The 25,154-nt window shown below is 41.9% G+C and overlaps 1 protein-coding gene across 1 annotated transcript in view; it reads right to left on the reverse strand.

The window, feature by feature from the left end:
- Positions 1-25,154, reverse strand: part of COLGALT2 (collagen beta(1-O)galactosyltransferase 2) — a 136,086-nt gene that overhangs the window by 41,346 nt on the left and 69,586 nt on the right. Inside the window, exons 2-6 of the mRNA XM_047753094.1 lie at positions 22,439-22,549; positions 17,346-17,463; positions 13,074-13,208; positions 8,470-8,674; positions 1,690-1,809 (exon numbers count right to left, since the gene is read on the reverse strand). Of these exons, the coding sequence (XP_047609050.1) occupies positions 1,690-1,809; positions 8,470-8,674; positions 13,074-13,208; positions 17,346-17,463; positions 22,439-22,549 (689 nt within the window). The remainder of the gene's footprint in view (positions 1-1,689; positions 1,810-8,469; positions 8,675-13,073; positions 13,209-17,345; positions 17,464-22,438; positions 22,550-25,154) is intronic.

A 25,154-nucleotide genomic window follows, 5' to 3' on the forward strand; every position in this document is an offset into this window, starting at 1 on the left:
TCATGCTCCTGTTTTCTTGAAATTCTTGATATTACATTATCTTCTTGATGAATCCAAACACATCATCTTTAGGCATAATAGAACCTAGGTCCAGATTCATCTCTCCATTTACTCACTGGGCATCCTCGACTGAACTCATTCATTCATTCAGTTACTAGCTAAATATTTACTGGGTACCTACAAGGTGCCAGGCAATGGGCTACATCTCGAGACCACCATGAACGAGGAATTTACGGTCTGGGGGCGGGGAGTAGTAAATAGATCTCATAGGCAACTCACTGGGTCTAAAAATGAACTCATGATGGTTCTTTGCAAATGTCCCCTCTAATCCACAGGCATTTAAAATTGCTACAGTCATACCAGACACTCCAGACAGAACTTAAAAGTTTTCCTCTGCCTCCCTTTTGCTCATCCGCAAACTCTTGGCTAAGTCCTTTCAAGTCAATGGCATAATCATGTTGCATCGCCATTCCCACTGCTCCAACCCGAGCTCAGATCCTCACCATCTTTTGCCTAGTCCACTGTGTGATGTCCAAAGTGGTCCCTTCACCTCTGGCCTGAGGCCAGCATCCACTGCCCATCCTGCTCCAGCCGTACTTCTCCTATCACGTGTGTGACCATTCTAAATCCAGATTTCAACTTGACATTTATCGGCTAAAACCCTTTAAAAACACCCCTTCTTCCAGGAAACACCTTCTCATACATTAGAGGCCCTTCTAACTGGGCTCCTGCTCACCTTCCAGCCTCACCTCCCACTGAGCCCCCCAGTCGCCGCCACTGCCCACGTACGCAAACCCTACACTCCAGCAGGAATGATAACAGTTTCTCAGATACTTCGTGAAAACTCAGTGCCCACATTCCCTCCTTTGGGTAGTGATTCCAACATCCTCCCAGGCAGACTGCATTTGTTATTTCTCCTTCAGGCACCACTGCACATTATGCATAATAATTAGTGTAGCCCCTGATTACTGAGCTACATCCAATGCTACATCATGCCAGACCCAGAGGCAATATCGATACGGGGTTTAAGAAGCTGAGCTTTGGAGATAGCAAGACTGGTTCATATCCCAATCTGCCATTCATTTACCAGAAGGATTCAGAGCGAGATAAACGCTCTACATGCCAGTTTCTTCATCTTTAACATGGGGATAATCAAACCCCTTTCACTGAGCTGTCTTACAGATTAATGACACAAAGTACAGAAATATGTTTAGCATGGCATCTGGTATATCAAGCTATTATTAAGTTGAAGTCATAATTATTGTTTTTGTTAGAAGACATTTTATCTATACCATGGAGAATTTGCCCGCAAACCCTGGGTGTTTAATCTTTATTTCACAACTAAGGAGGTTAGATTACTTGCCCCAAGTCATGTAATTAGAGAGCAGCCATGTGAGAGTTTAAAACCACAAACCACCACTATGGCCCTCTTGACACTGTGTGACATGTATTTGCTCTGGACCCAGCTCTCCACCTGGATGGGAAGCTGCATAAGGCGCAAAAGCTTTGGCAGATTCATATAATTCCACAGGGGAAAAGTTTAAGACTGCATGAACACACGAACAACTATGTTTCAGCCAAGGCAGACTGATGGCTGTGAGATGCAAGTCCTGGGAGAGGGCAGAAGAGGCTGGTATGGTCCTGCTGGCAATGGAACCAGAGCTGTCACCAGACCCTGGGATCACTCACTCATTGCTTCTATCTGCACATGGATGAGGTTCTCGAGGTCCTCCTGCAGCGTCTGATGGGGCTTCAGGGGGATGGGCAGGTAGCCGTAGTGCTCTGTGTTGCAGAGGTACATTTGGATGCCTGAGGACACAAGAGAGGGACACAACTGGCCAATCAGAAAACACATTTCTTAGCTCTACAATGACGACAGAGGAAAAGGAAACTAGACTATGGCCGAGGCTGCGTTTGGCACTGAAACCGCATGAGTAGTGGGTTCAGGCAGGGTAGGCAGACCTCAAAAAATGCTCCTTTATTGAGAAAGAACAACACAGAATTGGGGGCAAATAAAAAACTTGGGCCATTCTTCAGCTTAGAGGAAATTGATTTTTTTTCTTTCTGAAGAGAAAGCATCCTTGTGGCCTGAAATGAACACTAAAGGCACGAAGGGATCAAAAAGGAGGCAAGGAATTCCCGTTCCAGAGAACAGAATGGAACGCTGTAATCCGCCTACAGGAAATAAAGAGAAAATGAGGACTAAAAGTCACATTTGATATGAAAGCAAACAGGAAAATCCTGTAAGGCTGACAGATTATTAAAGCTAACTCTAGGCATATGTAGAACAAAAAAATAAAAAACAAAGGACGCTGAAAATTTTCCATTGATTCTCCATGGTTTGATTTCTTTTCTTAGCAGGTATGGATTGAAGTCAATCAACAATGAAACTTCGATAACAGGGTCCAAAAGGGACAAAAGAAAGTACATTTCACGTCACGTTACGAACCTGCAGCATGATAATACCAGAGACCTGTGACAGCCCCCTTGTTTTCAATACCTGTCTTCACACTCCTGGCTGGCTAACTTTATAAGAGTCATAGAGCATCTGTATTCAACCGGGTCGCTAGGGATAGTGGAGTCAAGAAGGTCTCTGGGCGATCCAGCAACTGACGGTCGTGATGAGTGGAAAGATGGCTTAGGTCAAAGAATGAGTTTGCCAAGCTCTGATCTCTGTGCCCAAGCTTCTGATTTGTTAATTTCTCTAATCACCTACAATTACCTGCAGAGCAACTTCTCTATTTTGCACAGATGAAATTTCCTCCAGACAGCTGCATCACCCACCAAATCACGTGAAGCTGTCTCGTGGCATTAACAGAGAAGAACGGACAAAGAAAAGAGATTCTGTCCTCCCCTCTCCTGAATCTGGCTCCCACCAGGGCTGGTCCAGCAGGCACTGTCACTCCTCTTGCCTTCACCAAGTGAACTCACTAGCCCTACTGTTTGCAGACCCGAATGCTTCTGAGAAATGGCAAACCTAAACGGACTCTCTTGCACAGTCGTGGTGAATTCAGGAAACAGAAGGAAAATGATTTAATGTTTAGGTTGCCCCTCTATCCTAATGAGGTAAGTCATTTTACCATTCAACTTTCCAAAGCTTCAGGGAAAAGGAGAGATGAGATCTAGCCAAGCTATCCATCAAGTGTGAGGGAACAAGAAAGGCATTTTCAGATCAGCAAGGTCACAAATATTTACTTGCTGTCACACCACCTCCAACGATGACTGGATGAAGGAGGAAAGGAAGATTGGGGGGAAGGAATGGAGGAGCATGAAGGTCCCCAAAAAACCAAGGAAGGTGTGAGACCTAGTAAACAGGAGAGTCAGCAGAGAAGAAAAGAGGAGAACGTGGCAGGTCGGCAGCTGTGGCACCTCTCAGATTAGAGAACATTGGGAGGCTGCAGGAGAGACATCTTCACACACACACACACACAAAACATTTGCCAGGAGTTCCCTGGTGGCTCAATGGGTTGAGGATCTAGCAGCATCGTTGCCTGGTGCAGGTTTGATCCCTGGCCTGGGAACTTCTACATGCAGTAGGCATGGCCAAAAATTAAAAACAAAAACAAAAAGCACAGGAGTTCCCATTGTGGCACAGAAGAAATGAATCTGACTGGTAACGATAAGGTTGTGGGTTCAATCCCTGGTCTTGCTCAGTGGGTTAAGGATCTAGTGTTGCCATGAGCTGTGGTGTGTAGGTCCCAGATGCAGCTTAGATCCTGTGTCACTGTGGCTGTTGTGTAGGCCAGCAGCTAGAGCTGTGATTGGACCCCTAGTCTGGCAACCTCCATATGCCATGGGGTCGGCCCTAAAAAGCGAAAAATAAATTAAAACTAAATAAATTAAAAAAACAAAAACAAAAAAAGAACATCTACTAAATCTGACCATTCTAAGAGGAGTTTTAGACAATTAGGGATTAACATAGAACTGTATTAGTAAAAATAAAACTAAGCAAACATAAAAGGCAATTGTTAAGTTAGATGTGAAGGGAAAAATAACCATAGTCTATAAGTAGAATTAGGCTCACATGATTATAGTGACCAAAACACACAGAGTTCCCCGCTGTGGTGCAATGGGATCTGCCATGTCCTGGGATCACTGGGAGGAGGCAGGTTGGATCCCTGGCCTGGTACGGTGGGTTAAGGATCCAATGTTGTCACAGTTGCGGCTTGGGTGGAAACTGTGGCTCCAGATCTGTTCTGATCCCTGGCCTGGGAACTCCATATGCAACAGGGTGGCCAAAAACAAAAACCACTGACCATCACTCTATCTTAAATTACCATGGAACTATATCAAGAGGACAGGGCGATGGGAAGAAAGCATTTGCGTGCAGTGGGCAGCTGGAGGGGAAAGAAATAACTCCTCCTCTTCAGTAGTGGAATAAATAGATACTGTCTAAAGCAAAACCAGAAAATCGAGAAGTAGCATTATAAGGATGCTATTTAGAAGCACGCTGTGAATATTGTACTTGTGTCACCATCTGGAAGAGTTCAAGTGTTTGTCTTCAAGATATAATACTGGGAAGTGATACGCAGGGGACTTTTCATTTTATAATAAACTGTGTGGGACTATTTGAACTCTTTCAACTATGTGCCTGGATAATTGGATAAGAAAGTAAAAAATTTAAAAGGAAATGTATTGATAATTAGATAAAGTCTAGGAAGGCATCTGGTACTCTCGGTGAAAGCTAATTTGGGGGTAATTTTCTCTTTGAAAAGAAAGGTGACAGACACGACACCTTGAAGGCCTGCTCTTCTCTTATGAAGACAGCAAACATTTGCTTGTACACACACAGGACTTACCATTGTGAAGCTGTGATTGTCCAAGGTCACACGGTAAGTCAAACCTTTGTCCCTGAAGGGCCAAGGTCAAGTGTCTCTCTTCCAAAGACTTAGGCTTTGGAAGCTGAGTCTCAGAACCAATAATCACCTTGGAGGCACTTTTGATGATTCCTCGTGATGATCTGACTGCCTGTCACCCACATCTCTTGCTCCTTTGGACTCACAGCTGACATGGGGAGGGTGACTGGCTGGCGCCAGAAATGGTTACTGTGGCCACGATACACAGCCCAGCTCACCAGCCACAGCAGGAAGTGAACTCCCAACCCCGGCCTCATTATGGCCACAGAGACTCGCCTCTGACCCTGTGCACTCTGCTTGGGCTCGATGGGCAGCCACGGCCCAGCCCCCCAACACGCTTCAATCACTCCTCTCACTCACCACCCACGCGTGGCAACACATAGAGTTGGAGGTGAAAGATTAAAGGTCAAAATTTGTGGGGAGGTGGCCCTGCCTGGGGCGTGTGGATCCTTTGTTTCCATTTGGACATTTAGAAGATGATACTCCGGAGTTCCCGTCGTGGCGCAGTGGTTAACGAATCCGACTAGGAACCATGAGGTTGTGGCTTCGGTCCCTGCACTTGCTCAGTGGGTTAACGATCTGGTGTTGCTGTGAGCTGTGGTGTAGGTCACAGACATGGCTTGGATCCCGCGTTGCTGTGGCTCTTGCGTAGGCCAGTGGCTGCAGCTCCGATTTGACCCCTAGCCTGGGAACCTCCATATGCCGCAGGTGTGGCCCAAAGAAATAGCAAAAAAGACAAAAAAAAAAAAAAGAAGATGATACTCCAAGCCATGTGAGACAGCTAGAGAGCATCACAAGAGTGAAGACCACAGAATATAAACCATCTTTCATAAAGACTCTTCAAGAGAGAAGGGAAGCCCTTTGCTTTGAACCCAAGAGGGAAAAGCTCAGAAATACCTCACAGGCTATGCAGGACCCCAGGCTCATCCATGTCTCTTCTAAAAATACTTCCAGATGAATAAAAGTGCTACCTTGGAGTTCCTGTCATGGCTCAGTGGTTAACGAATCCGACTAGAAACCATGAGGCTGAGGGTTCAATCCCTGGCCTTGCTCAGTGGGTTAAGGAAACCATGTTGCTGTGAGCTGTGGTGTAGGTTGCAGACGCGGCTCGGATCCCGCGTTCCTGTGGCTCTGGCGTAGGCTGGCGGCTACAGCTCCGATTGGACCCCTCGCCTGGGAACCTCCATATGCCGTGGGAGTGGCCCAAGAAAAGGCAAAAAGACAAAAAAATAAATAACTAAAATAAAAGTGCTGCCTTAGAAGCACACGACTGTCAGGAAAGCTCTTTCATTCCCTGCAAATGACAGTCATTCTTTCCTCCTGTGATTCCTGCCTTGTTCACAGTTGGTACCACTGATCTGACCCTCAGCTTTTTTTTTCTTTGTCTTTTGAGGGCTGCACCCTAGGCACATGGAAGTTCCAGGCTAGGGGTCGAATAGGAGTTATAGCTGGTGGCCTATGCCACAGCCACAGCAATGCGGGATCCGAGCCACATCTGCGGCCTACACCACAGCTTTCAGCAACACCAGATCCTTAACGCACTGAGCGCAGCCAGGGATGGAATTCGTGTCCTTATGGATACTAGTCAAGTTCCTTACCACTGAGGCACGAGGGGAACTCCCTGACCCTCAGCCATCACAACAGCTATTACTTACATTTCCACATGTAAAGCTCTTATCTCGCCAACTATCACAGAGCCCGAACACCATGCTAGACATGGCAGGAAAGCCTAGAGGACTGCCTCTTTCCCTGCTTTTCTACCTCCCCTCTCCAGCGGAATCACCAAACAGCTCTGAGCCTCTGGACTTGTTTCAATGCCCTGGGTGGGCCTATGGGAATCGGACCAACAAAGAATGAAGTCCAAGTGAACAGGCCAGGCAAGAGGCAGAGCTGAAAAATTCCTATCCAGTCCGTGTCACTCTTGGTTTAAAAAAATGCATCATGATAATTTAGTGCCTGGGTTACAATAATGCCTTGCACAGTGGCTATCAAGGGGGCCTTTGTTAGGCCAGGGTCATGATTGTAACTGTTAACAGCTCACATTCTTGGTGCATCCTTACTTCGGGCTCTTAAGCAAAGGGACTGGCACAACTTGAAGGACTGGGAAGGCCCTGGGTCTGCTTCCCATCCTAGAGTAGTCGGAGTCAATCACAGACCAAGGGGAAAGTAGCAGTTACCATTAATGCTGACACAAGGACCTTCTTGAAAAATTCCAATCCATAAGAGGATAAAAACATTGCTTTTCCCCTGACACAGGGCTGAAAAATGCCTGCACCTGGCCAAAGGGTCTAAATGGCCCTAGCAGCCAAGGAAAAAAAATATCCGCTTTCTATCTTTCCACCAAATACTCCCATTCCTAGCAAATCTATAATTGATGAGTGGAACACGTGACTTCTAGGATGGCCTGAGGTGTGAACTGTAGCTTGGATCTGTAGTAATATTCTCACCTGTCTCAACCCCCTGGGGTCTTGATACGATTCCATGCACCCTGACTTATGGCCGCATGAGTTTATATACTATCTGCCTGGTTTCTAAACTCACTTTGGCTAGTGGTTAAGCGGCACGATTCTTGCTCATCTAAGAGTGGAACCTGACTTGTGTCAGGAAGGTCTGAATGACCCTGAGAATAAAGCTTTGCCTTAGGAATGTCACGTATATTCCTGTGGACCTGCTTTAGGGAATTGCATCATCCTTGATGACATGCGCATGTGACACAAGAGTAATAACTAATCTTTCTGCTGACTTGTCTTCCTCAAAAGTCTACAATGGTTCATGAGAGAGTTAAGTCCAGTTTTGCCTTTCCTTCCATGGGGATGGTGGTAGAGACAGCAGGTTGCCTTCCCAAATCTGTCTTCTCCTTCAAGAGAGAGAGACTTGGGGCTCTCCATTGTGTAGAACAAAGACAACCCTTCAGCTAGGTATTGTCTTATGACTAAGTCTGGCTCATGGGCTGTGCATGGCAGTGATGGGTTCGACTTCTAAATTGTGCCCTTAAAGGGCAGGAGAGTGCCCTCTTCTCTCTGGTTTCCACTCAAAGGCTGAAATGCATCCATCCTGATGAGACGTCGTGTGTCATATGATTAAGGACAATACCTCATAGAGGGTGGAGAAGCAACAGAGTCTCTGAAAACTGTGGAACAGAGCCACTATGCCAGCTCTGATTTTCTTTTTTTTTTTTTTTTTTTTTGAGATGAGATAAACTTCCATTTTTTAAGTCTGGGTCTTTCCCAGTGTTGTTCTGGGCCTTTGTCACAGCTTTCTAATTGATAAAAGGACTCCTATAATGAAGGCAGCAATGCAATAGCACCATAAATAACCAATCACATGCCCATGGCTCCCACCACCACCATCGCTGTTCCCCCTTCACTTAAAATAACCCGAGTGGATTCCCGGGTAGGGGTTGGTTCTGGCTCTTGGTCATTGGTGTTCACAAGGACAGCAACACAGAGGGCGCTGGTATGGTTAATGCCGACAATTAATTGCCTACAACACGACCTGAATAGGAAGCCCATTTCCTTATAGAAGAGTGTTTTTTAGATAAAATGCACAATACAAAAGAGCTGGTTGTTTGCAGTGCTTCCGTGGTGGGAGAACAACTGAAGACCAACAGTACCTGCTTGCCTGCTGGAGAAAGCAAAGACGATGATGTCATCAAAGGTCCAGGTATAGTCCTGGTGCGGGGGGTAGAACATCAGCTTGTCAGAGGCTTCCTTCCTGAGGTCAATTAGGAACGTGGAGTGGACCATGGGGACGGGAAAGCAGCCCAACCTCTTCCATTCCCTAATCTGAAGATAGTCTGGAGTCCGTTTATAGAAGCCCTGTAGGGAGCAAATGGGTGGGTTATGTTCTCTGATTGGAGGGCTTCCTCTTTCCCAGCCTTCTGTAAGGTTGATCCTAAGTCATCACTAGTTAAATACAAGTCTTCGAGCAAAGGTACCTTCACTCTCTTTATCTTGGTCTAAGAATCTCCAACTGAGCTCAAGAAATGCGATTTACATATAAAACATGGCTAAAAGGGTTTTGTTATCAGAAATAATTTTGGTTTAAGCATATCTCTTAAGTTTCATAAAGGTATAATTTATGTTGACTTATGATTGAATATGATGTTGAGGAGTCACAGATGGCAGAGAAGAGCAGTTAAGAGCACAGGTTCTGGGATCTGGCTGCCTGAGGTCAAATCCCACCCATTTACTGTCTGCAGGTATTGATCAGGTCACTCAACCTTTCCATGCCTATTTCCTCATCTGTAAAACAGGAACGATGTCACTCACTCTGGGGCTGCCTGAAACAAATAAGGTAAAACTTAAAAAATGCTTAGAATAGTGCCTAGCACTAAGAAAGCATCAATAAATATTGGCTATTATTAAAATGACTACATCATGCTGGCTAATATTTTTAACTAAACACACCATACTTAAACATACAAACAGAGCCTTCTTTCAATGCAATTACTATTCAGTATCCTGGTGGAGCTGCTACTGCTCCATGCTTTGGGGTGATTCTCCTTTGGAATATTTCCTCTGGACAAGCACATGGAACAGCCAATTCCCCTACTTTGTGGTTTTCAACATGCTTGTTTGGAGCAACCCAGTTTGTTTTCCCTCCAAACTCAACTGTTCATTCAACAAACATCTACTGACTGCCTACTATACACCAGGCGGTATTAAATGCTAGAGACTTAGCAGTAAATTGACAAGCCAGTCTTAGCCCTCATGAGGTGTAAAATCCACTAGAGTTTATACTCCAGCAGCATCAATTGTAACTTGACCATTGCCAAGGCTCAAACCCATTCCAGAGAAGATGATGTGTCTCAACAAAACATACTTTCAAGCATGTAGAAGCTTTGAAAGATAGTTCCAAAAATGTTTTAGGTGAGAGCAGGCTTATGGAATGTGTATAAAGTTTGACAGTGTCAGTGCTCTGAAGGGCACCATACCCAGTGGTGGCAAAAGTTCTCACATATTCATTCATCAGTCACATTTCTTTAGGGTCACATTTTCGGCAACGATGTCAGTACCCACGTTAGGTACTGCAGCCTCTTCTCTGATTCCCCTCAGTGTCTAGGCTAGTGTTACAGCTGAGCTAATGCCCATGTTGACCATGTGATAAGGTAGAAGGATCCCAAATGAAGACTTAAAAGACAGGAGTCTTGGCATCATCTTAACCATCCCGCTGTTTGATTTTAGCCCACACGCAATCTCTTTTGAGCCTAAGTTTCTTCTCCAGAGAAAAAATTGGATGAAAGCAGTCTATCTCCCAGGGTTGTAGAAGGAATCACATGTGATGAGGTCTACGAAGCTGTGTTGGGAACTGTAATGCATTATGGGAAGTATTAGTATTCCTACAATTTGTATTAGCCTTTAACTCAAGGGTCACTCAATAGCCTTCAACTTATGAGTGGTCTTTCAAGGGATAAAGAGAAGACTGGTTCTTCAAAGGACTGTCTAAAAACACACGTCAAATACAAAGTTCTAGACTACTTAGGAGCAACGTTCTCAGATGGAGAAGCTCGGAAAATTCATGAGGATGATGAATCACCAAATATCCTGGGGGAAGGGAGGAAGGAAGTAGGAAAAAAAAAAAAGAGAGAGAGAAGAGAGTGAGACTTAATATGCTTCCTGTAGACAGGCGGACGCAAGGGATGTGTCTCTTTTTCCACATAAACCAAATGTTGTTGGTAATAATTCCCATTCATTGGCCAGACAAAACCAAGGTCATTCTGTTTTGGTTGTGTTTAAAGGCTCAGAAACCAAGGCCTGCCATAAGCTTATGAAGTCATTGGCTGTTTCTGTTTCTGCCCCAGCAGAAGCCTGACTGGGAAGGATAGAAAACTAGAAACAGAGGTAAATTAGAATTGCCCCTAAATTGCTCAGTTTTTAAGTGCAAAGTAAGTGAGTTTTTAATATTAAAGCAAATAAGACAACAGAATCGGGAGGCTGTGGTTCCTAGGATAATCCACTTTTGTTGTTAGCGTCAATGCAGAACTCATTAAAATTACCCCAGAGTGAAAAAGCCATGTGAAACACTGTGGATTATTAACTGAGAGTGCATGAGCTTAAATGAACCTAACATAACATCTTCTCCCCAAGGGACTGAATGGCTTTGATAAACGTGACCTTAATATATCCCTAAAAGAGATATGGATAACGTGCTTTCAAAATCTCTTGGGACTGCAGGAAATAACTGTAACAAAAGAGGACTGCCCCATCCAGTGGTGTGCTAGAGCGACTGACTGTTAAATTTCCAGGAAGTTTGCAAACCAGCTGACATGTTGGTAGCTTGAAGTCTAAAAACAAAATCCTAAAGCTAATTCTCACCATTCCAAATAAACTACAGTCAGCAAGCTTTGTATACTTTTAATAATTATGTCATCAAGTGACTGTACGGCAGTTTACTTAACCTTTCCCTTAGAAACCATTTAATTTATTTGCACAGTGGAAGTACTTACACCTCGAAAACTGGCAAATGCTACCAATCAGGGTTTCTCCCCCACAGCCAGCCAGCCAGTCATTAAACCTTTATCAGTACACCACTGTCCTCATTCTTCACCCAAAACCAAGCCAAATATAAAAGAGGGACTGAAAAATTTAGCTCTTTTGAGCATGAGAACACAGTTTTCCCTTGAAGCATCTTTATCCTACATGGATATACACTACACTAGTCAGTTTAATTTCTCTCTTTAATTGATTAACTAAAGAATAAACAATAGGAGTTCCCTCCTGGCTCAGTGGGTGAAGAGCTTGACATTGTCATCTGCTATGGCTCAAGCTGCTGTTAAGTTGCGGGTTTGATTCCTGGCCCCAGAACTTCTGCATGCTGCGGGTGTGGCCAGTAAAATCAATCAATAAACTATAGAATCAGCCATAAGCATTCACCATAACAGATCCATAGACTTTGAAGAGTTTACAATGGGAAAGAGAGATGACAGAAATTTAAAAGTTTGTTTTTAACTTGAATTTTGTAAAAACATCTACCAGAGCAGTTCTAATTATTAGCTCTCTTTGGAAAGAAATTCAGCAACATATCAAAGGTCATTAAAACATTTAATACTCTTTGACTCACTAAATCCATGTCTAAGAAGCTATCCTAAGATAATAACATTAAATATGGGAAAAAATTATATTAATTATATGGTCCTTACACTCGTTAAAAGTTGCAAACGACTTAAATACTTTTATATTTATTTATTTATTTATTTTATGGCTGCATTTGTAGCACATGGATGTTCCCGGGCCACTTGATGATAGAGTTAAAAACATGCAACCTGTTATTTATGAGGTTAGAGTGGTAGGGATTAACACAATTTTTAAAAACTTTTTTCTATTTCCGGCTTTTTAGAGTGTTCTTATGTTACTTTTAATGACAAAAAATATTTAATTTTTTATAAAAACCATTGCATTTGGAATGAATAAGCAATGAGATCCTGCTGGATAGCACAGGGAACAATATCTAGTCACTTGTGATAGAGCATGGTGGAGGATAATGTGAGAAAAAGAATGTATATATATATATATATATATGCGTGTGTGTGTGACTGGGTCACTTTGTTGTACAGTAGAAAATGTGACAGAACACTGTAAATCAACTATAATGGAACAAAGAAAAATCATTAAAAATTTTTTTAATTTATGTATGAAAAAATATATTTAATTTTTAAAAAATTCTGAGTCAGTGAGAAAAAAAGTACAAATTTCAGCAAGCTTTATTGCTTAAAGTGTCTCATGCTAAGATCATTAGAATATTTTCTTGGAGTTCCCGTCGTGGCATAGCAGTTAACGAATCCGACTAGGAACCATGAGGTTGTGGGTTCGGTCCCTGGCCTTGCTCAGTGGGTCGAGGATCCGGCATTGCCGTGAGCTGTGGTGTAGGTTGCAGACTTGGCTCGGATCCCGCGTTCCTGTGGCTCTGGCGTAGGCTGGTGGCTACAGCTCCGATTCGACCCCTAGCCTGGGAACCTCCATATGCCTCGGGAGTGGCCCAAGAAATGGCCAAAAAAAAAAAAGAATATTTTCTTCATCATCCTTTAATACAGAAGAGCTCAATGGGTTGTGGCAGTGGACCTGGACTTACCTCCTTTCCCAAAAATGCTTGCTCTGGTAACACAATGGCAGGGGTCTTTTAAGGGAGAAAATCATAAAAAAGTTGACGGGGCTACTGTTGACACATGGCTGCCCTGTTAAAACTCACAACCTGTGATCAATGAGCCAAAAGACTTGCCTGAGGTGTGATTCCGCACCAGAAATTGGAGTACAGGCCCCGGGACTCCAGCATGGGGGCCACAATGGTTTTGTTTTCTGCCATCAATAGACTGAGGGTCTGCGGATTCGTCAGGAAGTTGTCAACATCTATGAACTAGGAAAAGAAAAGGACGACATCAGAGGAAGAGGTACTTTTCAGTGATGGGTACGAGAGCAAAGCCAACACTGGCCTGATAATCACAGAAACTTGGTCATGACATATGGTCTATCCATGTCTGTATTACGGAAGCCCATTGCAGCTGGATGGCTTTCATTCAGGCAAAACACAGTTAGTCTAACTTTCACATGTTCAGCTTTGCCTAAGGCACCAAGCAATGAATTGGTCATACCGTAATGGGCACATCCTCAACCAGGACGCAACATACACCTTGGTTGGGGGTTTAAGTGTAAGGCACAAATGGCTCCCCAGCCCTTAGAGATCCACACACTTCCTGAGTGCCCATTCTCAGTACAAATGGACAGACCTAATTAGGTTGTCTATAGTAAGGCCAAAACGGCCCACAATAGATCCGTCAATGCTCTTTTAATGTTACAATGAGAATTCTTGTTTAAAGTACACTAAATCAACCCATGTTAACCAAAGAAGCTATTCTGCATCTTACCAGAAGCCCATGTTAACATTGACTCATTTACAGGGACAGGATAACCACAGTTTCAGTCATATAAAATAATCACACTTAAAGACAATTAAAATGGTAGGTTTTATGTTATGTATATTTTCTCACACACGCACAAAATAAATAATCAAAAGCTTTCATTCTTGGAGTTCCCATGGTGGCTCAGCGGGTTAAAAACTAACATAGTGTCCATGAGGATGCAGGTTCGATTCTTGGCCTTAATCAGGGGGTTAAGGATCTGGCATTGCTGTGGCTGTGGCATAGGCTGGCAGCTGCAGCTCCAATTCAACCCCTAGCCCAAGAACTTTCATATGCTGCAGGTGCAGCCCTAAAAAGAAAAAGAAAAAAAAAAAAAGCTTTCATTCTTATAATAATCAACGTGTTTATAAAAAATTTTGTAGGTCAGGAATTGTACACTTCAATGACATTTAAATAGCTATACAATATTAAATATCACCACAATTTGAAAACTTCTACAAAATTACTTGTATTGAGTGTGTGTGTGTGTGTGTGTGTGTGTATCTGATTAATTATTGGGCTGATTTTTGTTGTGGTTGAGGAGCTAGGGACAGACATAGGTGCAAAATATTCCCTTTAGGAATCTAGGAGTCTAGTAACAGAGAACAGACATCCATAAATTTAATGAAAAATTACTGGCTTTGCTTTATTGGTGTCATTTCTCGTGTTGTACTGGAAAATGTGTACCAAAAGAATTAAATGGATCTGTGGGGGCCACAGATGAAGAACTAGGTTCCCATAAGTTTGTGGGGAGAAAAGCCTTCATCAATTTTCAAAAGGGAGTTGGGACGGTAGCTCCTTGCTGCCCAGGGAGCTGTCCTTTCCAATTGAGACAGGTTTCTGGAAGACAAGAATGGGATAAAACATTGATTTGTGGTTTGATGACTATCTTTAGTGTTGTATTTGAGTTGATTTTTCTTTGTTTGTGTATCAATTATAAATTTTTGGTTTGCAAGGTATTTTCAAGTTTTGATATAAGAGTGTATATGTATATAAGATTGTTTTAAGTTGTTGGTCTCTTAATTGCAAGTTCATCTCCCGTGTCCTCCCGTGTCACCTCTTCTCATGATTTCTGATTTTGGTGGTATAATTGTACATGGATGATTTTGTATCTTTACTGTATATATACTTTTATGGTGAGCCTTGTCATTTGTGGAATTTTTGTTTCCTGATGCTGTCTTTTCTGTCTAGAGAAGTTCCTTTAATATTTGTTGTAAGGCTGGTTTAGTGTTGCTGAATTCTCTCAGCTTTTGCTTATCTGTGAAGCTTTTGATTTCTCCTTCAAATCTGAATGAGAGCCTTGCTGGGTAAAGTCATCTTGGTTGGAGGTTTTTTCCTTTCATCACGTTAAGTATTTCATGCCACTCCCTTCTGGCCTGCAGAGTTTCTGCTGAAAAATCTGCTGATAATCTTATTGGGGTTCCCTTGTATGTTACTTGTTTCTTTTCCCTAGCTGCTTTCAAGATTTTCTCTTTGTCTTTAATTTTGGTCAGTTTGATTAATATGTGTCTCAGTGTATTCCTCCTTGGATTTATTTTATATGGCACTCATTGTGCTTTCTAGATTTGAGTGAGTGGCTCCTTTCCCATGTTAGGGAAGTTTTTGGCTGTTATCTCTTGGAATATTTTTTCTGTCCCCTTCTCTCTCTCTTCTCCTTCTGGCACTCCTATAATATGGATGTTGGTGCAGAGTTTAATGTTGTTCCAGAGTTCTCTGAGGCTCTCTTCATCTGTTTTCAATCTTTTTTCTCTTTTCTGTTCTGCACCCATAATTTCTACTAATCTGTCCTCCACCTTATTTGTTCTTCCGCCTCCTGTATTCTGCTGTTAGCTGCTTCTAGCGAATTTTTTATTTCAGTTACTGTATTTTGCATCTCTTCTTGTTTAAGTTTTATATCTTGTATCTCTTTGGTCAGTGTTTCCTGTAAATTATCCATCTTTGCCTCCAGTTTATTTCCAATGTCTTGCACCATCTTCAGCATCAACAATCTAAAGTCTTTTTCCTGGAGGCTGAGAATCTCCTCATTGCTTTGCTGATTTTCTGGGGTTTTTCCTTTCTCCCTCATATGAGTTATAGTTCTCGGTTTTTTCATTTTTATAGGTTTTTGGTGTGGTGACCTTTTTACAGATGATAGAGTTATAGCCTCTCTTACTTTTGGTGTCTGCCCCCTTGTGGCTGAAGTCGGTATGGGGGCTTGCTGTAGACTTCCTCATGGGAGGGGCTGATGCCTGCCCACTGGTAGGTGGAGCTGATTCTAATCCCTCTGGTGGGTGGGGCTTAGCCTCTGGATGGGATTAGAGGTAGCTGTGTGCCTGGGGGTCTTTAGGTAGCCTGTTTACTGAGGGGTGGGGCTGTGATCCCACCTGGATTGTTGTTTGCCCTGGGGCTTCTCAGCAGCTGACTGATGGGTGGGGCCAGATTTTCCCAAAATGGCCACCTCCAGAGAAAGGCAGCTGCTGAATATTCCTGAGAGCTTTGCCTTCAATGTCAGTCCCTCACAACAAGCCACATTCACCCATTTTCCCAGGATGTCCTCCAAGGACTGCAGTCAGGTTTGACTGAGATTGCTATGGAGACTTTGCTTTGCCCTGGGACCCAGTGCTCGTGAAAGTCTGTGTGCACCTTTTAAGAATGGAGCTCCTGCACACAAGCCCCACTGGCCTTCAATGCCAGATGCTCCAGGGGTTCTTTCTCCCAGTGCAGGATCCCCACACGTGAGAGTTTGATGTGTGGCTCAGAACTCTCACTCCTGTAGGTGAGTCTCTGTGAACCAGTTAGTTTCCAGTCTGTGGAGCTTCCCACCCAGGAGGTATGGGGTTGTTTATATGGTGAAATCGCCCCTCCTACCTCTTGATGTGGCCTCCTCTTTTTCTTCCGGGAGTAGGATATCTTTTTTAAGGTTTCCGGTCCATTTGGGTGATTGCTCAGCCTTTAGTTGTGAATTTTGTTGTTTTTAGGACAGAAGTTGAGCTCCAGTTCTTCTATTCTGCCATCTTAATCCCGTCTTAAGTGGTTTGATTTTTATGCTAACATTGATTCCTAACTGTCACGCCCAGCATTGGACGCTTCTCAAAGTTCTAAAGAAAGTAATGGAATCTCTTCATGGAGAGAAATTTTCCAGGAGAGTCTGGCATAATTAGGAGTAACTGGGAAGCCAAGCAAGAGATGCCAATCTGCCGAAACTCAGGAGCAAAAGGGAATAGCATTTCTGGGCTGTTCATCTACGTCTCTTTTTATGTAATGAATTTCTCAAAATTCTTGTAAAAAGTTTAGACCTTTTATATTGCTTTACCCATATCATTCCCTATGAAATAAAAAGACTTAGAGGTTCTTCTGATGCCTACTATATGAAAGAGGTCAGATAATTTAGGAGTCGATTTTCTTACTCACTAAAAATGCACATGAGGAATGGGTCTGAGATGAAATCCAGGTATTCTGATATTAAGTTCTCCAAAATTTTTCTTGTACCTTTATTAAAAAGCTGAGGAGGTGATGTGTAAGAAAGTTGTTTTGATTGCTCCCACAGTCCTAGATTATCAGCAGTTAATTTGGACACATTCTAGCTAATTGTCTAGAAATTAAACATCTGTTTTTACCAGAATGTAGTCTGACCATTTTTCCCTCGCAGTTCGAAGGGCCGCTTGTCGTAGTTTCATCACATGAGCAAAACGGGAACCGGGCCAGTGCTTTGGTCCAATCTCATCAGGATAAGACCTATAATAATTATTATATTATTATTATAATTTTTAGAATGCCTATATATTCCAGGTACTATATACCAACTCACTTAAGCTTTCATTACTAACCCTAGGAAGTCGATAATACTATGGTTATCATTATCCCATTATTACAGATAAGAAACTGGAGCAAGGAGAGATTAAGCAATTTGCTGTTTCCCATACACATGAATCTTTTTTTTTTTTTTTTTGTCTTTTGAGGGCTGCACTCAAGCCATACAGAGGTTCCCAGGCCAGGGGTCGAATTGGAGGTATAGCTTCCAGCCTACACCACAGCAACAGCAATGCAGGATCCGAGCTGCTGCAACCTATACCACAACTCACAGCAGTGACCTACACCACAGCTCACAGCAACAGCAGAGCCTTAACTCACTGAGCCAGGCCAGGGATCAAACCTGAATCCTCATGGATACTAGGAGGGTTCATTAACCTCTGAGCCACGACAGGAATTCCCACATGAATCCCGATGTAACATATCTCAGATCTCATCAGAGTTCACTGAGTTCTTATTATGTAAGTGCTAACTCTCCCCATTTCACAGATGCGGAAATCGGCTAAGTTGGTTCAGTCATTTGCCTAAGGTTACACAGTTAATAAGGGGCAGAGTCAGGATTTGAATCCAGGCGTAACGCTAAAGTTCATGTTCCCAGACACTGTTTTCTACATTCTGCCATCAGAAGAATTCGAAAATGTCACAGCATCAAAATATGAGTTTCCCAGGAAAAACAAAGGCGTAGTTTAGGTGGTCAAGTCTCAGTAAAGGAGTCCTCAGAGCCACAGGCTGTGTCCCCCAGATGGAGTGAGATGCATAATGTTGGGGTCTCTACCTACATGCACAAGGCAGCCAGGTCAGGACTCACCCATCCCGACAGAGGCACACCCTCGAGAACCCCTCTGAAAGCCCCCAACCGGTGTGGACATTGATAAAGTCTCAGTGGCCCCAAATTGGCCACCACTTCAAGTTCTTGCAGCTGCAGCGGCAGTATATTTGCCTCAGTAAATGAGAAGCCACAAAAACAATGAGATCATTACTATACAGGTCATTAATAAAACTATTAATTGTATGGGGAATTCTCTGGAACGTCTTCACCAATTATTATTATTATTATTATTTTGTCTTTTTGTCATTTCTAGGGCCGCTCCTGCGGCATATGGAGGTTCCCAGGCTAGGGGTCCAATCAGAGCTGTAGCCACCAGCCTACAGCAACACCGGATCCTTAACCCACTGAGCAAGGCCAGGGATCAAACCCGCAACCTCATGGTTCCTAGTTGGATTTGCTAACCACTGAGCCACAACGGGAACTCCCCTCCCTAATTATTATTTCTATAAAAATCAGTGAAATTTCTGCCTTTTTTGAATATGTTTCCCCCCAAAATAACATCCCTAATATTTCTCACACTGACTTTAGCATACAATATATTTAGTCAAAATCTGGCTATGGAGAAAATTGTCTGATACAAGTCTTTCTGGGCCAGTCTAATTAGGTCAAATTCCTTTATAAGGAATTCGAAAAGAGTGCTCAAATTTTTTTTATAGTATTCAAATTTTTTGGTTAAATTTTGCTCAATATATGGATCATATGCTGAGATTCGAGAGAGAGATATATGTAGATATGTATATACATATACATAATAAAAATATTATATAGAGACTAGAAGAACAAAAATTCATTCTGGAATGGCATTTAATTACTTATTTATTTATTGCAGCATATGGACATTCCCGGGTCAGGGGTCAAATCAGAGCTGCAGTGGCAGGTCTACAGCACAGCCAGAGCAATATGGGAACCGAGCTGCATCTGCAACCTATGCCACAGCTTGTGACAACGACAGATCCTCAGGCCACTGAGTGAGGCCAGGGATTGAACCTGAATCTCATAGACACTATGTTGAGTTCTTAACCCACTGAGCCACAACAGGAAACCCTGGAACAGCATTTATTATTACTGTAATACAAATATTGTTTTCAATAAATGATTTGTCCTGGGCAAAATTTCAGCAACTTGATTCACCCTACTTCTATGATTCCTAAAGCTGGAATTACATTAGCCTTGGAACATTTAGAGTTGTAAGTTTTATATTATTCATATTCTCATCTATGTATTTGTTCACCCAACATATATTAATTTAGTGCCGACCAAGAACAAAGCATTGAGTAAAACAGAAAGTATTTGTATATTTTAGCCCCAGCCAAAGAAGTCAAAAAATACTTAGAGGAGTTCCCGTTGTGGCTCAGTGGTTAACGAATCTGACTAGGAACCATGAGGTTGCGGGTTCGATCCCTGGCCTCGCTCAGTGGGTTAAGGATCTGGCATTGCCATGAGCTGTGGTGTAAGTGGCAGACAAGGCTCAGATCTGGCATTGCTGTGGCTGTGGCATAGGCCGGTGGCTACAGCTCTGATTGGACCCCTAGCCTGGGAACCTCCATATGCCATGGGTGCGGCCCTAGAAAAGACAAAAAAAGAAAAAAAAATCCTTAGAAAAATGCCTGAATTAGATAGCTAATGTTAGTTAAGTTTATTGTTGTACCAAATAAGATGATATAGGAAATAAGCAATATGAGTGTTGGAAGAAGGTAGATCTTTGTAACTGGAGTGATTAGCAACAGCTTTGGGTAGCAGGTGGGATTTGGGATAAGAGCTGGTTACAATGAAAGGAAGGAAAGTTTGGGGTTGAAAAAAAGGAATATCTGGATAAAGCAGCTTTCTTTTAGGAAATATTGATGAACAGGTACGCATGCTAAGTTTATGGACTCTTTAAAAAATACAATCAGTTCTTTCGCATCATTTCATTAGATTAAAATGACTTATTCACAAAATAGAAACAGGCTCAAAGATTTCCAAACCAAACTTAGGGTTACCAAAGGGGATATGCTGGGAGCAGGGGCAAGGGATGGATTGGGAGGTTGTGATTGGCATATGTACACTACCATATATAAAATCAATAAGAAACAAGGACCTACTGTACAGCACAGGGGAATCTATTCAATACTCTGTGAAAGCCTATATGGGGAAAGAATCTAAAAAACGAATGGACATATGTGTATATGCATAGCTGATTCACTTTACCGTGCACCTGAAAATAACACAACATTGTAAGTTAATTATACTTCAATAAAATTCATTTAAAAAAAAAAAAGCTGAGTTCCTGTCGTGGCTCAACAGAAACAAATCCGACCAGGAACCAAGAGGTTGCGGGTTTGATCCCTGGCCTCGCTCAGTGGGTTAAGGATCTGGCGTTGCTGTGAGCTGTGGTGTAGGTCGCAGATGTGGCTAAGACCCCGCATTGCTGTGGGGCTCTGGCGTAGGCTGGTAGCATCAGCTCCGATTAGACCCCTAGCCTGAGGAACTCCATAAGCTGTAGGTGTGGCCCTCAAAAGACAAAAAAAAAGAAAAGAAAAGAAAAGAAAGCGAAAACAGGAGTTCCCACTGTGGTACATGGGATGAGCACTGTTTTGGGAGCACTGAGAGGCAGGTCTGATCCCTAGCCCAGCATAGTGGGTTCAGGATCTGGCATTGCTGCAGCTGTGGCTTAGGTCACAACTATAGCTCGGATCTGATCCATGGCCTGGGAACTCCACATGCTGTGGGATTGGCCAAAAAAAGAAAAAAATATAAAAACAAAAAACAAAATACAATCAGGGGTTCCCATTGTGTCTTGGTGGGTTAAGAACCTGACATAGTGTCTATAAGGATGCAGGTTTGATCCCTGGCCCTGCTCAGTGGGTCAAGGATCTGGCGTTGCTGCAAGCTGCAGTATAGATGAAAGATGTAGCATGGATCCAGCATTGCTGTGGCGGTGGTGTAGGTTGGGAGCTGCAGCACAGATTTGACCCCTAGCCTGGGAATTTCCATATGCCAAAAAAAATTTTTTTAATAAAATAAATAAAATAAAATAAGATGATCAAGTATTTGATCTGTAGGTTCAAATATCAGGTATTTAATTATATAATAATTAATATACAATTATCCATAAAATTATAAATATAGAATATGAAATTTACACAATATATAACACATCAGATATTTAATCTATAGGTACTGGAGAGTCACTGAAGCCTTTTTCTTAGAAAAACAGAATCATATCATGAATAGTTTATATAGACTAATTGGACAGTATGGTATGTAGGATGACTGGAAGATGGAAGCAACTAAGAAATTGCTGTGGCAAAGATTGGAAACAATGCAAATGTCCATCAGTAGGAGGTTGATTAAATAATTTTGGTACATCCATACAGTGGATACTCTGCTGTCACAAAAATAATGAAGATCTGGAGTTCCCGTCATGGCTCAGCAAAAACTAATCTGACTGGCATCCGTAAGGATGCAGGTTTGATCCCTGACCTTGCTCAGTGGGTTAAGGATCCGGCGTTGCTGTGAGCTGTGGAGTAGGCTGCAGACATGGCTTCAATCCTCAGTTGCTGTGGCTGTGGTGTAAGCCAGCAGCTACAGCTCTACTTTTACTCCTAGCCTGGGAACCTCCATATGCCACAGGTGCAGCCCTAAAAAGACAAAAGACCAAGAAAAATTAACAATAATAATGAAGATGCTCCTTAATAATTGCTGTGGCATGATCACCACACTATGAAAAGTAAAAAAGCAAGGTGTATGGAAAAAGTATACAAATTATCACTATGATCCCCCAAATATAACTGATTCATACTCAAAATATGAATACATAATATCAATATTTTAAAATATGTACTGCTGTGGTAGTTTACTTAGGAGCTAATGAAAACCTGAACTCGGCTGGTAGCTGCAGGAGTAAAGAGGAAGAAAGACATGAAGATTTGTCAAGAAGGAAGGGGCAGATCTTTGAAACTCACTAGATACAAAGATGAAAGACAAGAAAAAGTCACAGGTGCCTCCAAGATTGGAAGGCTAACTGGCTGGAAACGAGGTGAGTGGGGAAGGGTAAATGATGAGTTCACAAAATGTTCACTCGCTACTCACTCAGGTTCATCCATAGGCCTCCACTCCACATAGTGATAGGCTCTCTGCACGTTCTTCAACCACTCCCTGAGTATTTCTGTTGTGTTATCCACATTGTGATCAGTGGCTGCCCTGCATGAGAAAAAGAACAATACAGTTCAGTGAGTATGTCATCCAAAGAAAGAGGGGGAAATCCAAAGGACCCCAGATGAACTGAAAGGAGAACGGCCAGCTCCAGAAATTGTGCATATGAAAATGACTCCCTTTGGTCCAAACTAGATAATGAATTTCTAAAATGAGAGATACTGCTTAAAACCATCTCTGTGTCATTAGACCTGTAAGCAAGACGGCCAACAGTAGAATCAATAAGTGATTATACTAAAACAGTACAAACATAAAATGAATTAAACAAGAGTTAGTTAACTAATATTCTTGGAAAGTTCCCCCCCCCTTTTTTTTGGCCTTGCCCACAGCAAATTCCCAAGCCCAGGATTGAAACTGCACGAGAACAGCAACCCAACCTGTTGCAGTGGTGCCAGTGCCAGTTCCTTAACCTGCTGTGCCACAAGGAAACTCTGCCTAGTTGTTTTCATTTTAAGTTATCCAAGATGTACACTCAGCCTTTTAACTTCAATAACAATGACCCTCAAATTAAGCAATTATTCAGTTGCATCTTCATTTCAAGTCCAACAAAATTTTTAGTCAGTGCTGCTTTAATCACATGCACTAGAGGCCAAAGTCACGATAACAGACCTTAGTATAAAATTCAAAATCCAAGGTATCTCCCCCTATCTCTTTTAGCTTAACTCTACCATCATTTACACAAAATACAGTACCTTCAAAAGTCTTCAAACAACGCATACAAAACTGGTTTCTGTTCTACCTTGAAAGTTTAACAAACTGATGTACTTAAAAAAGAGCTTAACTCACTTATTAAAACAAACATATTTTCAAAGTGCATCACAAAGCAAATTCATGCTCTGTGTAAGATACACACCTAAAACAAAGTTATTCACTTTCTGTACTATAGAAAATTGCCAGAACACTGTAAACCAGCTATAATGGAAAAAATAAAAACCGTTTAAAAAATACAATAAAATAAAACAAAGTTATTCAGAATACCTAAAGATGAGCAGATGTTCTAATTAATTGGAAAAGAAAGAAGGAATTCAGGGGTTGTAAGCTTGACATCAAATAAGGTAGAATTCAGGCCAAAAATTATTGAACATGACAAAGGAAGATAACAATTATAATAATAATTATAAAGGATGTGATTCACATCAAAGATATAATAAATGTGAATACCCATGTAACTTCATATAGTATGGGGCTGGTAAACTTTTCTTTATGGCCGGATAGTAACTATATTAGGCTTGTAGACCATACATTCTCTGTTGCAACTACTTAACTCTGCCATTGTAGCAATGAAGCAGCCATACACAATACATAAAGGACTAAGCATTGCTGTGTGCCAATAAAGCTTTATTTACAGACGTAAGCAACTGGTCTGCAGGCTGTGGTTTGTCTATAGCAGAAAGCATAGAAACTGCAAAGAAAAGCAAGCACCAATGATGAGAGATGTTAATATACCACTTTCAGTTGAAGAAAGTGCAAATGGGAAGAAAGTAAATACACAGAGGACCTACAGAACACAGTAATAGAGGATAGCCTTTTTCTTTCTTTCTTTTTTTGTCTTTTTGCCATTTTTATGGCTGCTCCTGCGGCATATGGGGGTTCCCAGGCTAAGGGTCTAATTGGAGCTATGCCAAAGCCACAGCAACTTGGGATCCGAGCCATGTCTGCAACCCACACCACAGCTCACAGCAACGCCGGATCTTTAACCCACTGAGCAAGGGCAGGGAGCGAACCCGCAACCTCATGGTTCCTAGTCAGATTCGTTAACCACTGTGCCATGACGCGAACTCCCAACCTTTTTCTTAAGTGCTCTTGAAACATTTACCAAAAATTCACCAACAATCACACTACGAAGAAAGCCTCTATGAAAATGGAATAATATAAAGTTTTATAGACTCTAATCACAATGTTGTAAAACTAGAAATTAGTAATAAAACAAAACCACTAAAATTCCATTAAAAGCTCTATATTAAACAATTATTGAAATTAGTGAAAGAAGAAATACCAATCAACTTTGGAACATCTATAAACAAATAACAAAAACACTAGATATCAGGATATGGAAATACAATTAAAGCAGTGGTCAGAGAAAAATTCAGTCTTGTATCCTTAAACCAATAAAAATAAATGAGTTGACTCTCAACCCAAAAAGCTAGGGAAAAAAAAGCAGTAAAACAAACAAGACTAAACAAATAAAGACAGAAAGTCATAAGGCAAGAAAAGCAAAAAGAAAACTAATTTTTTTAAGATGTTACTTTTTGAGAGAAAAAAAATCAACAAAAGACAACCACTAGTTAATTTAACCAAAAACAACATAAATATTAAATATAAGAAATGACAAAAATGAGAGAAATACCATCGATATGGAAGAAATTTTTTTAACAAATCATAAGCTATTACTTTGTACAACTCAATGAAAAATAATTTGACTCAATGAAACGCTGAAAGCATTTCCTCTAAGATCAGGAACAAGAAGACAAGGATGTCCATTCCTGCCACTTCCATTCAGCATAGTTTTGGAAGTCTCAGTCATAGCAATCAGAGAAGAAAAAAAAATAAAAGGAATCCAAATTGGAAAAGAAGTAAAACTGTCATTGTTTGC

The sequence above is a fragment of the Phacochoerus africanus genome, chromosome 11 (assembly GCF_016906955.1).
Source record: "Phacochoerus africanus isolate WHEZ1 chromosome 11, ROS_Pafr_v1, whole genome shotgun sequence".
NCBI classification, from domain to species: Eukaryota; Metazoa; Chordata; class Mammalia; order Artiodactyla; family Suidae; genus Phacochoerus; species Phacochoerus africanus.